This window comes from Leuciscus leuciscus (assembly GCF_965113295.1).
Source record: "Leuciscus leuciscus genome assembly, chromosome: 4".
Classification (NCBI taxonomy): Eukaryota; Metazoa; Chordata; class Actinopteri; order Cypriniformes; family Leuciscidae; genus Leuciscus; species Leuciscus leuciscus.
Window position 1 is genome coordinate 9,204,745 of NC_138728.1, and position 13,416 is coordinate 9,218,160.

Sequence of the window (13,416 nt, forward strand, 5' to 3'; positions counted from 1 at the left end):
CAGAATGCTAGCGTGTTATGGGCAACAACAACTCAACCTGTAAGAAATCAAAAGGACATAAGTACTCGTTCATTCAACTTTCGACCTAAAACCCATGTTGAACTTGCAAAATCTACAATCACATCTGAGATTTCTCAACGGCAATCGGGTGAAAGAGACAAATTTAGCCGTCTAGCCCCATTGACTCCCATTCATTTTGCACTCATGGCGAGCGCCCCCCAGTGGAACTCTGGTGGTACTACAACCAAAATTCGGTATAATAGGGCTTAATAGGGAGTGGACAGGCTCTCCGTAGACGGGCTCTGATAACACTCATAACACAGAGCAGTCGTCAGGCATGAAAACTCCTCACCTTTCGGCGAAATTCGCCGTTTTAAAACCAAAATAGGTCACCTTCGTGATTTGTGCAGATCCGATGAGAAAATATTTATTGGGGGGGTGGGGGGGTCGTGACCAGCATTTACCCGCTATATCTATAGTTACCATAAACTTCGCAGCTTTAGAAAACCAATCATCATTCCTAATGCCGAAACCTGACAGCCAATCCTAGTCAGAGTAGGGCAGAATTGTTTTCAAAGTCTTTTACACCGCGAGTCTGACAACTGGACACACTCCCGAACAAAGAACCGCACGTTGGAAAGCAAGGCTGAGGTAAGTTAGCTTACAATGTTAACTGTCCTGTCAGATACAGACAGCGATGTTGCCACTGTCATTATTTTTAAATTTGACATAGAAGAGGGCGGGATAATATCGCGAGCGGGCGCGGGCGCCGCGCGCACTGAGCGAGCAGGAACGAGTAGTGAGTTGTCGTCGAAAAAGCTGGATAACGCAAAAAAGCTGTCGGGTGCTAAAAATAGAAAAAGAAAGAGGGGAAAGGAGATGGCATGTCAATTGATGCGACAGCAGCTAAATAAGTGCATGGTGAAAGGCTACAGGTAGGATTTTGTTTTGTGTGACGTCCAGGCATGTAGGCTAATGCCATCGGGACTACCGGGAGATTCCCGATGGGCCGACGTGCTTTTTGGGCTGAATCATCTCATACTTTTTTGTTTTGTTTTTTGTCTTAACGGCCCATAAAACTCGTACATCGGCGGCCCATTCGTTTCATTTTGCTTAATTGGCGGCGCTGGGTTATTGCGTAATACGCTGATTTCACGCAGCCGTTATTTTGAAATCGCAAGCGAGGCTCCGGTGGGAAGAAAACCGGAAGTGTCGCCTGTAATCACAGGAGAGTCGTGAATGCGATGGCGTATTGTTGTGTTTAATGATGTTGTGTCAATTCTAAAAATGTACATACATTTCTTTCATACTTTAGACTATATACAGTGCAATTCATTTATAAATAAAATATTTTTTTAATATATAATTCAGAATGTAAAAAAAGAAGCAGGAATGAACTATATATATATCCTATATTGAATAGTAACATCCAATAGTGTAAATCGCGGCAGCAGCTTCAGGTTGGTAATCCAAGGCATTGTTGTTTATCTTTACTTCCGGGGTTGTTCCCACCGGAGCCTCACTTTCGATTTCAAAATGGCGGCTGCGTGAAATCAGCGTATTAGTGTGTAATGCATTGGTCAAAAAAAAAAAAGGTCAGCATTAGTGTTTTTTCTGACACCCCATGAAACACATAGCCTAGATCAGCGGCCCATTGGTTATTTTCTTGCTTGACACTGGGCTAGCCCAATCACATCTCTAATGTGAAGTATAGAAATATTCTCTTTCAAGTATAGAAATGAGTACAAAACTAATTATGAAAGTTTCCTTTATTTTTCAGTGCATTTGTTTTACAATATGGCTATTACTATCATGGGGTTAATATTATAACTATTATTATGTAGTAGTAATGTAGACAGACACTGTAACTAAAAGACTTTTGAATTTTTCTTTGTTTAATTTGCACCAGATTGATGAATTTAACATTAAAAAGCACACATTTTTCTTACGGGGGAGCATGCCCCCGTACCCACCTAGAGGGAACAGAGGTCCACTCACCACAGTGATCCAAAAATCCTGTGAGAAACACTGGTATTGCTAATGCCATATATATATATATATAAAGGTGATTGGATTGGATTTTTTTGCTGCCGCATCCTTCTCACCTTTTTTACCCCTGACCTGTTTTCATGCCTGAGTCGTACTCTTTAGCCAATCAGATTTAAGCTTATCAGTCGACCAATCAGTATCACGTGAGGGCGGGCCTACCTACATGTTACGTCATCAGCTTTCGACCAGTTCATGGCTGAGCAGAGGTAAGTGCAGTTAATCGTTCATTTCTGTGTTAACTGAAGTTAAAGAAGTTTGAGATCAGTTGAAGCAATAGTTTATGAACTATTAACTGATGTAAGCAAGTGTTGTTGTAATCAGATGTCCCATATCGTGTCAAAAATGAAGAAGAATGATGCTTGTTCTGTTGTATTTTAGCTGAAGGTACAGACAGCTCTCACAGCTAAGTTACAATCACGCTAATGATTGCAAAACAATCATCTGTGGTCAATACCCATCGAGATTGTTCTTTAAATAGTGAATAGACCTATTTTAATGAGCAACCAGTGTTTTTTGCCATTTGTGTATGATGTTAAATTATTATTAACACTTGTTTCCCTGCATTTTATCAGGATTACTCACCTTTGGTGTGACATCTGGATAGCAGTCACGAACATCTTAATTCATGTTGTTTCTTAATTCTCTTTTATACTTTTTTATTTATTTTTTATTTATGTCTTAATTGGTAACAATTATTGGTACTTTATTAAAACGTTTCATTAGTTAACATGAACTAATAATGAACTGCACGTGAACAGCCTTTATTATTTTTTGTTAATGTTAACATTTACTAATACTTCATTAAAATCTTGTTAACATTAGTAAATGCACTGTAAACTAACAATGAACAGCTGTATTTTTAACTAATGTTAATAAAGATTAACAAACACAGCAACAAATGTATTGCTCATGGTTAATACATGAACTAATGTTAAATTGTACCATATTGTAGAGTGTTAGCAATATATTCAACATGCATTTCCTTATGTTTTGTGCTGTATTGTCATTGCAAGGTTTTTAAATAAGGTTTTTTATTGTCATCTTAAGGTCTCAGGACAATATTGTGAAGCATTAATTTTACTTTGTCTAGTAAAATAGGCAAATCTGATTTTATGCTGATGAGACAAAGGTACTTATCATAGAGAGGCAATTAAGATTATGCGACTAAGATTACTCAGTAAACTCTATTCAAATACCATCACTTAATTTCCCACGTCCTCTGTCTGCACCTCTTGTACTATAGGGTTTTAGTACTTTAAATATCAGGACAAAATCTTATATGTCCTAACAGAGAGGTCTACTGATGACCGGACTGAACACAATTCATTTTTTAACTTTTCACTTGATGTATTGCACTTATATTTATATACTCTAAAAGCAAAGTACACTCTGACTGGATCTCACAACTCCTGAAGAGACGTATATTTCTCTGTACTGAATATTGTGCTTCACAGTTTAGACTGTCAGTTCATGATCTTCATATGTAACAGGAACATTAATCATGATCAAGTCATTTTATATATTTTATTCCCAAAGGATTCAGAAACTTCAAATTGAACTATGTCTGAATCTTTTAATTCTTACAAGAACATTTAATAATGCATGCATAGCAAGGCTTTATTCTTAAAGCGTGTACATATAGTCCGCAGGAGACAAATTAATACAGTAACAATGCATCACTTTCAACCACTTGTTGAAACAACTGTCAAAATGGATGGCTTGCAACATGACTGTTTTCAATGAATTACAGTAGAAATGGTAAGATCACAGTACTGGTTGTCTGCAACTTCATACATCATCTGTCTTGGAAATCTGAAACAATAAAACTACATAATATATGCAGATCAAAACATGTCTCCTATATATGCACGTCATTACATACATTATCATAGGTTGAATGTGTGGTGGACAGGACATGAAAATCCATCAATACTAAAAATAAATGTTTATATTCACATGTGGACTAAACAGCAGTTAATAAACTATTGCTTCAAATGATCTCTAACTTCTAAACACAGAAATGAACGATTAACTGCACTTACCTCTGCTAAGCCATGAACTGGTCGAAAGCTGATGACGTAACATGTAGGTAGGCCCGCCCTCACGTGATACTGATTGGTCGATTGATAAGCTTAAATCTGATTGGCTAATGAGTACGACTGCTCTGTGTTACGAGTGTTATGCTGCCAGCAAAGTCTCAAAAACTCACACACACATATCTAAGGCGATTCGTACGTGAATGACGATTTGCACATTCAAATGCAAGGATACACTCGTACATTTTAAACATTCAAAGGTTTTTGTGCACAGTTGTATATCTACGAATTGTGTTTTGCATTTGTGAAATGTATTTTATGAGTATATAATTTTATTTTGCGCATGTGAATTGCTTTTTGTGAATATTTTTTTTTTCACGCACGTGGATTTTTTTTTTGTGTTCACGTGAATTAGGTTTCATGCATGTGAAATTGTCTACGCATTTGTGAATCATGTTTTTTGCGTGAATTATATTTGAGACTAATCTGCTTCCATAGATCTTCCACAGTTCAGCTCTTGACAGATCAGACTTGCCGTGTCTCTGTTCATCTGGTTTACACACACATTACCCCAGGATCCATTGTAGAAAACCTCCACATTCCCTTCACAGCCCTCAGTTAACCTGATCTCTTTAAACTCTAGATGGAAAAGTGTTAAATTCAGTTGTATTTATTTAAAATTGTAAATTAGTTAAAACTACAATAAAAATAAAAAAATTGTGTATAATATAAAATAATAATAAAAAACTATTTTATCCCAATGGCACAAACAATAATTTTTAATATTTTAATATTAAAAATTTGCTTTGCAGAAAAAAATAGTGGTTGCTGACAAATTACTTGCAATGGTTGCTTAAAATGTGAGTGAAAACCACTTTACCTGAGCACACGACTCCTACATCATCCTTGTGTTGACAGTCATGTTTCCCCCAGCCTGGAGAAGAGCAGTTCCACAGGGACGTCTCATTCCCCTCACACTCCACCTCATCCAGCCATATGGGTCCAGAACCAGGACCAAACCAGGCTGGTACCTGCTGGTTACTGAGGGCCACTCCACACTGCAGCTGTCTGCACACCACATGGGCATCTTTAATATCCCAGGAATCATCACACACTGTCCCCCATGAGCCGCTGTGAAAAACCTCCAGCCTCCCTGCACAGTCTCCCCCAGAACCCACCAGCCTGATGGACCCGCGACCTGATATTCAGAGAGAGAAAAACACATTATAGATCACTAACAACTGAAGAATCTACCCAGATGTTGTTGTTCTCACCAAGGCAGGTGATTGACAGCTGTTGTGTGGAGCTGCAGTTGAGAGTTTGTGGAGAGCTGCAGTTCCCCAGATGAGCTTCACTCCCAGAGCACTGGAAGCCCGTCACACACTCTTGACTGTGTTCAGGACTGGATGAAGAGGAGCCGGAGAAGTTCAGCACAGAGCCACAGCCCAGCTGTCTGCAGACCACAGAGGATTCAGTGAGACTCCAGGAGTCCAGCAGAACTCTCCTCCAGACCTGATGGATGGAAACTTCCAGCTCCCCCTCACACTGTCTCTCTCCAGACAACCGCACCAGACCGTCATGAACAGCCAGAGAGGAATCTGAGGAGAAGATCTCATGTTTTACTAAAATAAGAATTGTGTTAGAACGTGAAATAGTTCAGTGGTCTCAGTGTCAAATAAGTTTACCAGAGCAAATGACTCCAACATCTCGTCTATGAGAACATTCAGCTCGACTCCATGAAGAGACGGAACATTCCGACAGTTTTGTTTCATTCCCGTCACAATCAAATACATCAGCCCAGATTTCACCACGTCCCTCTCCAAACCAGTCTGATCCTACAACAGACACAGCAATCCCACAATTCAGCTGTCTACAGAGGACACTGGCAGCTCTCATATCCCAGCATGCATCACACACTGAGCCCCATTTACTGAGGAACCGAAACTCCACTCTTCCAGAACAGGAGTCTGAACCATTCATCAGTTTAGCATCTGTGTAACCTGAATAAAGAACATGGAGGTTAAAATAAAGCATAATGCAGCTGACAGAGAACATATAGGGCCCTATCTTGCACCCAGCGCAAGTGACTTTGTACACCGACGCATGTATCATTCCTATTTTGCACCCGCGCAAAGCGGACTTTTCCCTCCTCAGACACACGTCGGTAAGTTAGGAAATACACTTGCGCTCGCGGAGGCGGTTCAGCGCAAAGAGGAGGCGTGTTCCGGCGCAAACGTTCCTTCATGCTATTTTGCAGGTTTAGAAAACAATTGCGCCACTAACCAGGAAAAAATAGTTTAAAGTCAGTGGCGCGTTGCGCATGTTATTCATATGCTATTTTAAGGGCGCATGCTTGGCCATAATCAATGTAGCGTGTGCACAACGCGCATACACTTTGATTCTCTCATCTACACAGAAGCAGCAGTTTTCATTTTTGCAAATCATACATTATTACGATAGATAGATAGATAGATAGATAGATAGATAATTTATTATAAAAGCATACATCTAGCTTACACATTTACCCAAATTATCATACGCCTGTTTAACCGAAGTTAATTTGGGTGGGTTTCTCCATTTCAATGTAACTTCTCTCTTTTACGGCCGTGACGAGAGCGTTGCTCTCCTCGGCTGTGAACCGCTCCTGGCGCGCGTCTGGCAAATCCGCCGTTACAATAGCAATCCGCTATGGAAAAAGCGCCTCTGCTCTTAAAGGGAATGTGAGATGACGCTCTGATTGGTTTATTTCACGTTACGCCCAAACCACACCTATGAATAATGAAGCTACTTCAGACCAACCCATTTTAGATTTGCGCCTGGCGCAAGAGTCATTTATCCCGCCGGGAAAATAGCAACAGCGCCGAGACCCGCCCACAAAGTTACTTGCGCTTTGCGCTTTGACACTTGCGTTTCAGATCGTTAAAATAGGGCCCATACTGTTTTAAATACAAACAAAGAGACACTGAGTATTTATAATTTACCAGAACAGATCAGGCCCACATTATTGTTACTGGTGCAGTTGTGTTTGTGTGATGATGATACTGAGCAAAATGAAATCAGAGATTCATTTCCTCTGCACTGAATCTCTTGTGTCCACATCTGAGCGTCTCCTTTTCCAAAAGCATCTTCTCCCAGCACCTGTACAGGAGCCCCACAGTCCAGCTCTCTACACACAACCTCTGCATCCTGCTGGTCAAAGGCAGCGTCACACACTGAAACCCACGACTGATCATCAAGTATCTCTAACCTCCCAGAGCACAGGTGAGATCCATTAACGAGTCTGGAAGCTTGATGACCTGTTAATATTACAGGAATGAGAGTGCACAGTAGACAAAAACAAATGCTTGATAGTTAAATACAATAATAAATAAATACAATTACAGTTTTCCAAACAAAAAATTCTTTGTCACAACAAATGAATGGGCAATCAGTAAAATTACTCACCCGAACAGATGACACCGGCATCATAAATGTGAGAATATGAATGTACGTTCCATCCTGCTGACCCACAGTTCTTAAGTGTAGACTCCGATCCAGTACATAACACACCACCCATCCAGACTGGTCCTGATCCTTGTCCAAACTGATCATCAATCAGAGCATCTACAGGTTCTCCACAGTCCAGCTCTCTACACACCACTGCAGCATCAGCCAAATCCCAATCATGATGACACACTGTTCCCCACTGACCTCTATGAAGAACCTCCACTCTACCAGCACAGCGACTGCTACCACCAACCAGCCTCACATTCTTTTTATCTAAGTGGCAGAAAAATACAGATAGAGACTGTGATTGCATCTCCGTAAGCACACTAGTTTGCGTATCAGTATATTGTGTACACAAATTCGGCACTGGTAAAGCACACTGGCTCACTACATATTCGGACACTGATTACTCAATTTCTGGTGATATGACTAGGTGCTTGTGTCTTTGAACGTCACCATGTTGACACATGCAGAGGGAGAATGTGAAACCCGAGGGCGCGGTTCTAGCAGACCAATCACAGCGCTTGCGTTCCACGTAGAATTGACGCGTCGTTACATTTTTGGAGAGGTGCAACATCAGGGTACACCGAAGGGTACACGTGCTACACACTGCCTGTCACGTCTACGGCGTGAGTTCGACGCAGAAGTATAAATTGGGCTTGACTGAGATGCACCCTTTAAGTAAAAGGTATGATATTAATAAATCATAAATGTTAATAAATTAATAAATGTTTTTGGAGCTCTATCGATTTGATTTATAATTCTTGATTTTTCTCTCTGCCTCGCTGCCTGCTGTGAGTGTGTTTGCTTCGGTGCTGTAAGCTCCGTCTTAGCCTCGTATTTCCTTGTTTTGAACCATCATTTACTACAATTTCTAGTCGTTTATATTACTACTAAATACAGCTTACCCAACCCTGACATCGCTAGCTTCCGTTACTACTAGCACAACACGCTAGTAATTCGCTAGCCTGTTAACGCGCCGCCCGTGCGCTCAGCTATTTTTATTTATTTATTTTCTCTCGCGCCTTCGAGTTCATAAAAGCTCAGGTGAGTAAGAAACACTCAACAAACACGGTGAGTAATGTCTTGTCCTGTCATTATCATGCGTTGCGTCTGAATGCGTTGTTGTTTTTGGAGCTCTATCGATTTGATTTATAATTCTTGATTTTTCTCTTTAAACTCGCTTACAACGAACATTTTCTACTTTTCCTCACTGAGAAGCACTACTGCTCAAACCTCATTGTTACAACGCGGACTGTTGAGCAGACGCGTCTCAAGCCTATTAGTGATCCAACGCTGCATACTCTTAAAGGTTACGTCCGTGGATCACGGCTGAACGCGTCTTCTCCACACTCACTTATAAACAAACATTTTTTTTTTCGCCTATCGTGCGTCTACTCTACACCCCTACCACTAAAAAACCTCATAGTTACAACGCGGACTGTTGAGCAGACGAGTCTCAAGCCTATTAGTGATCCAACGCTGCATACTCTTAAAGGTTACGTCCGTGGATCACGGCTGAACGCGTCTTCTCCACACTCACTTACAAACAAACTTATAATATAAATTAGTATTAATATTGATAGCATCACTGGTAGCTTCGTTGCTAACTCACTGTCCATCTGTTAAAATGGCGAATATATCAGATGTAAGTAGTCTACCGTTTGGTGCAGGTGAGGACACATTTGAGCTGCACGCACTGCAGTCTGAGCTGGAAGCTGTTGAGAAACAGATCCACAACCTTTTATTGAGACAGGCCGAGCTGAGAGACCGGTGTTTGGCTCTTGAAACATCACGCGCCGATGCACACAAATCAGTGTTTAACGTTACTAACCCGCTGACTCCGACCGCGTCTACTCCGTGCGTTCCTCAGCATCGGTCGCAATCAGCCATGGTCTCGTTCACTCCGGCTCCAACACGCCACCACGAAGCCTGGGTGGTTCCGCAGCGGAAGACGCGAGTCAGGTTTAGACCAAGACTTTCTCCGACCCTCCCGGTTTTCGAGTTATCCACACAAAACCGCATCTCCCCTCTACGCGAAACAGAACGCGATGCTGTGATCATCGGCGATTCCATCGTTCGGCACGTACACGCTACGTTAGGTAAAAGTAAGGTGCAAAGTCACTGCTTTCCTGGTGCTCGTGTTTCTGAAATCGCTGCTCGCGTTCCCGAGATCCTGAACGGTGACGAGCGCGTCGGAACTGTGGTCCTGCACGCGGGAGTGAACGACATCAGGCTGCGCCAGACGGAGATTCTGAAGAATAGTGATGGGAAGTCCGGTTCTTTTCCGCGAACCGGTTCTTTCGGACAGTTCGTTTCAATGAACCGGTTCAAAAAACCGGTTCACCAGTTCTTTTACGTCATCACGTAATGACGTCAATTCTATCATCCCGGCGGATAAATATACATTAAAATAAAGGCATTTGTAATCATAACTTCAGTTAAATAATAGTGCTCATCGTCATAATCATCTTGGATAGGTTTCTTACATTTACGTTTTGAAAATTAACCCTGTAGTAGGCCTAGGGCGATGCGCAAACGCGGATGTTTTACATGTCTTAAAGTGAATAAACTTCATCATTTTTATTTTATTTGTAATTAAATAAACTTACCGGCCCCTCATTCAAGTCCTTGGTTCACCCGTGCTCATGTATTAGCACAGCGCATAGACAGTAACACAGCATCAGTTGGCCAAAATAAAGTTCGGTTCAGAGACGGTGTTGTTATCACGCATGCGCAGTCTCTCCAGCTCGTCGGTTCTCCGTATCGAACGTGTCCGAAAGAAACAGTTCTCGGTTCTGTACTGGTGATGCGAGAACTGCTGCAACAACCAGTTCTTGACTCGAGAACCGCCTGTGTGTGAGCTGAGAACTACTGAAACCTTACTAGGCTATAGCCTTATTCAGTCGACAAAACAAAAAACTTGATGCATATCTATGTTTAATACGTTATGTTTTGATTAACACATTATAAACATTTACTTTGCACCCTTTAAAACCTTGGCAAGAGTTTACGTAAAAAATGTATATCAACTTACTTAGAAATTAAATGATCTGTTCCAGAAAATAATGTTTTAGTATAATAGCCTAATAAATGTTTAGTTTTACAATCCATTCATTGTGTTTCCAATCTTTAAAATAATACAGTGAAAAGGCAGTAGCCTATGTGATAAAAATGTTTCTAACATGTTTTATTTTGTTAGACTTATTGATGTTCAGTAAAATACTTCAGATTTGCATGCATTTCGTCCCTCTGAAAGAATTGCACGCATGCTCAGCTCATCAGCTCATCAGCTCATCGGTTCTCCGTATCGAACGTGTCTGAAAGAAACAGTTCTCGGTTCTGTACTGGTGGTTCGAGAACCGCTGTACCTGTACGTTCGGTAGTGCGCGCATGCTCAGTATCAACTGCTCGTCATCACTTCTCTCAGCACGTCTCAGTTCTGTGAACTGTTGGATTTACTGGAGTAACATATATGCCTACTCCTGGATATTGGTTTATTTTGAGTAGAGGTGACTGTCAGGACTCAGGCATGTCCGAAAGTGAGTAACTTTAGTAACTTGTTGTGGATCAGTGCTGACGCAAGACGCGAACTGTTTCGAACGATTCAGTCCGATTTAGTGTACTGGTTCAACCAGTTCACTAAAAAGAACCGGTTCAAAAGAACGATTCGTTCACGAACCGGCCATCACTACTGAAGAAAGACTTCAGGAATCTAATCGATACGGTACGCAGCACATCGCCTGAAACAACGATCATTGTGTCAGGACCGCTTCCCACGTACCGACTAGGGCATGAAAAGTTCAGCAGATTATTTGCGCTAAATGAATGGTTAATGTCATGGTGCAATGAGCAGAAACTGCTCTTTGTAAATAATTGGAATCTGTTTTGGGAGCGTCCTAGGCTTTTCCGTGCTGATGGCTTACACCCAAGCAGATTTGGAGCGGATCTTCTGTCAGATAACATCTCCAAAATGTTAAATACCCTTTGACTAGTAACCAAAAGTCTCTGCTGCACCAATTCAACTGATATAAATACTAGTGTAGAACATTGCATAGAAACCGTGTCTATTCCTCGTTTAGTGAGATCAAATAATAAATCTAATGCAGGATCTAGGAAAAATCTAATTGTTATTAAAACAGAAAATGTTGCTATTAGTAAACAAAAACTATTTCTAAAGCTAGGTCTTCTAAACATTAGATCACTCACACCTAAGGCAGTTATTGTAAATGAAATAGTCACAGATAATAGCTTCGATGTACTTTGCCTTACTGAAACCTGGCTTAAACCAAATGATTATTTCGGTATTAATGAGTCTACTCCTCCTGGATACTGTTATAAGCATGAGCCCCGTCTGATTGGTCGTGGCGGAGGTGTTGCAACCATTTATAGAGATATTCTAAATGTTACTCAGAAAACGGGTTATACGTTTATTTCATTTGAAGTACTTGTACTAAATGTTACGCTCTTAGATGTTAGAAAAACATCCCTATTATCTCTAGCCTTGGCTACCGTATATAGACCGCCAGGGCCTTACGCTGATTTCCTAAAAGAGTTAGCAGATTTTCTCTCAGACCTATTAGTCAATGTCGATAAAGCATTAATTGTTGAAGATTTTAACATACACGTAGATAATCCAAATGATGCGTTAGGAGCTGCGTTTACAGATTTATTAAATTCATTTGGGGTCAAGCAAAACGTCACCGGACCAACACATCGTCTTAATCATACACTCGATTTAATGATATCACATGGAACCGATCCAACCGATATAGATATCATTCCACAAAGTGATGAAGTCACTGATCACTACATGGTAACTTGCATATTACGTACTGCTGTAATATGTCATGCAGCGTCGCGTTATCAACCAGGCAGAACAATCCTCCCATCCACCATAGATAATTTCTCAAATTGCTTATCTAATCTGTCTCAGCTGCCGCCTGAACCCAAACAAACAGATGAACTAGAAGAACTAACTAGCACTATGAGCACCATTCTCTCTAGAACATTGGATGTGGTTGCACCTATTAAATTAAAAAAGGTCAGAGAGAAAAATAAAGCACCATGGTATAACAATACTACGCATGTTTTAAAGAGAGAAACCCGTATTTTAGAGCGTAAATGGAAACAAACTAATTTAGAGGTCTTTAGAATCGCGTGGAAAGACAGTATGTCACGTTATAAAAAGGCCCTAAAAGCGGCCAGGGCTGAGCACCTCCGCAAACTAATAGAAAACAACCAAAACAATCCAAGGTTTTTATTTAACACCGTGGCTAGACTAACAAATAAACAGACGTCACCCGAACAAAATATCCCGTTACAGTTCAGTAGTAATGATTTCATGAACTTCTTCACTGAGAAAATAGAAAGCATCAGAACCACAGTTGTAAACGTTCAATCTTCAATCGCGCCTTATAATTCAGCTTCAATTATCACCCCGCAAGAACAATTACAGTGCTTTACAACTATAGAACAAAAAGAGTTAAATAAACTTATCACTTCATCTAAAACAACAACATGTTTATTAGATCCTATACCAACTAAACTACTGAAAGAAGTGTTACCTGTAGTGGAAGAGCCTCTCCTCAATATTATTAACTCGTCTTTATCTTTAGGTCATGTTCCAAGAACATTTAAACTGGCAGTTATAAAACCTCTCATTAAGAAACCACAATTAGATCATAATAATCTAGCAAATTATAGACCCATTTCAAATCTTCCATTTATGTCTAAAATATTAGAAAAAGTGGTGTCTGCTCAACTGGGCTCTTTCTTGCAACAAAATGATATCTATGAAAAGTTTCAGTCTGGATTCAGACCGCATCATAGCACTGAAACTGCG

General features: G+C 40.6%; 1 protein-coding gene across 1 annotated transcript in view; it reads right to left on the reverse strand.

Annotated features, from left to right (window-relative positions):
* Positions 1-13,416, reverse strand: part of LOC309496471 (uncharacterized protein) — a 197,505-nt gene that overhangs the window by 38,540 nt on the left and 145,549 nt on the right. Inside the window, exons 71-76 of the mRNA XM_082166460.1 lie at positions 7,530-7,844; positions 7,067-7,381; positions 5,771-6,085; positions 5,360-5,683; positions 4,966-5,283; positions 4,568-4,724 (exon numbers count right to left, since the gene is read on the reverse strand). Coding sequence (XP_082022586.1) covers positions 4,568-4,724; positions 4,966-5,283; positions 5,360-5,683; positions 5,771-6,085; positions 7,067-7,381; positions 7,530-7,844 — 1,744 coding nt within the window. The remainder of the gene's footprint in view (positions 1-4,567; positions 4,725-4,965; positions 5,284-5,359; positions 5,684-5,770; positions 6,086-7,066; positions 7,382-7,529; positions 7,845-13,416) is intronic.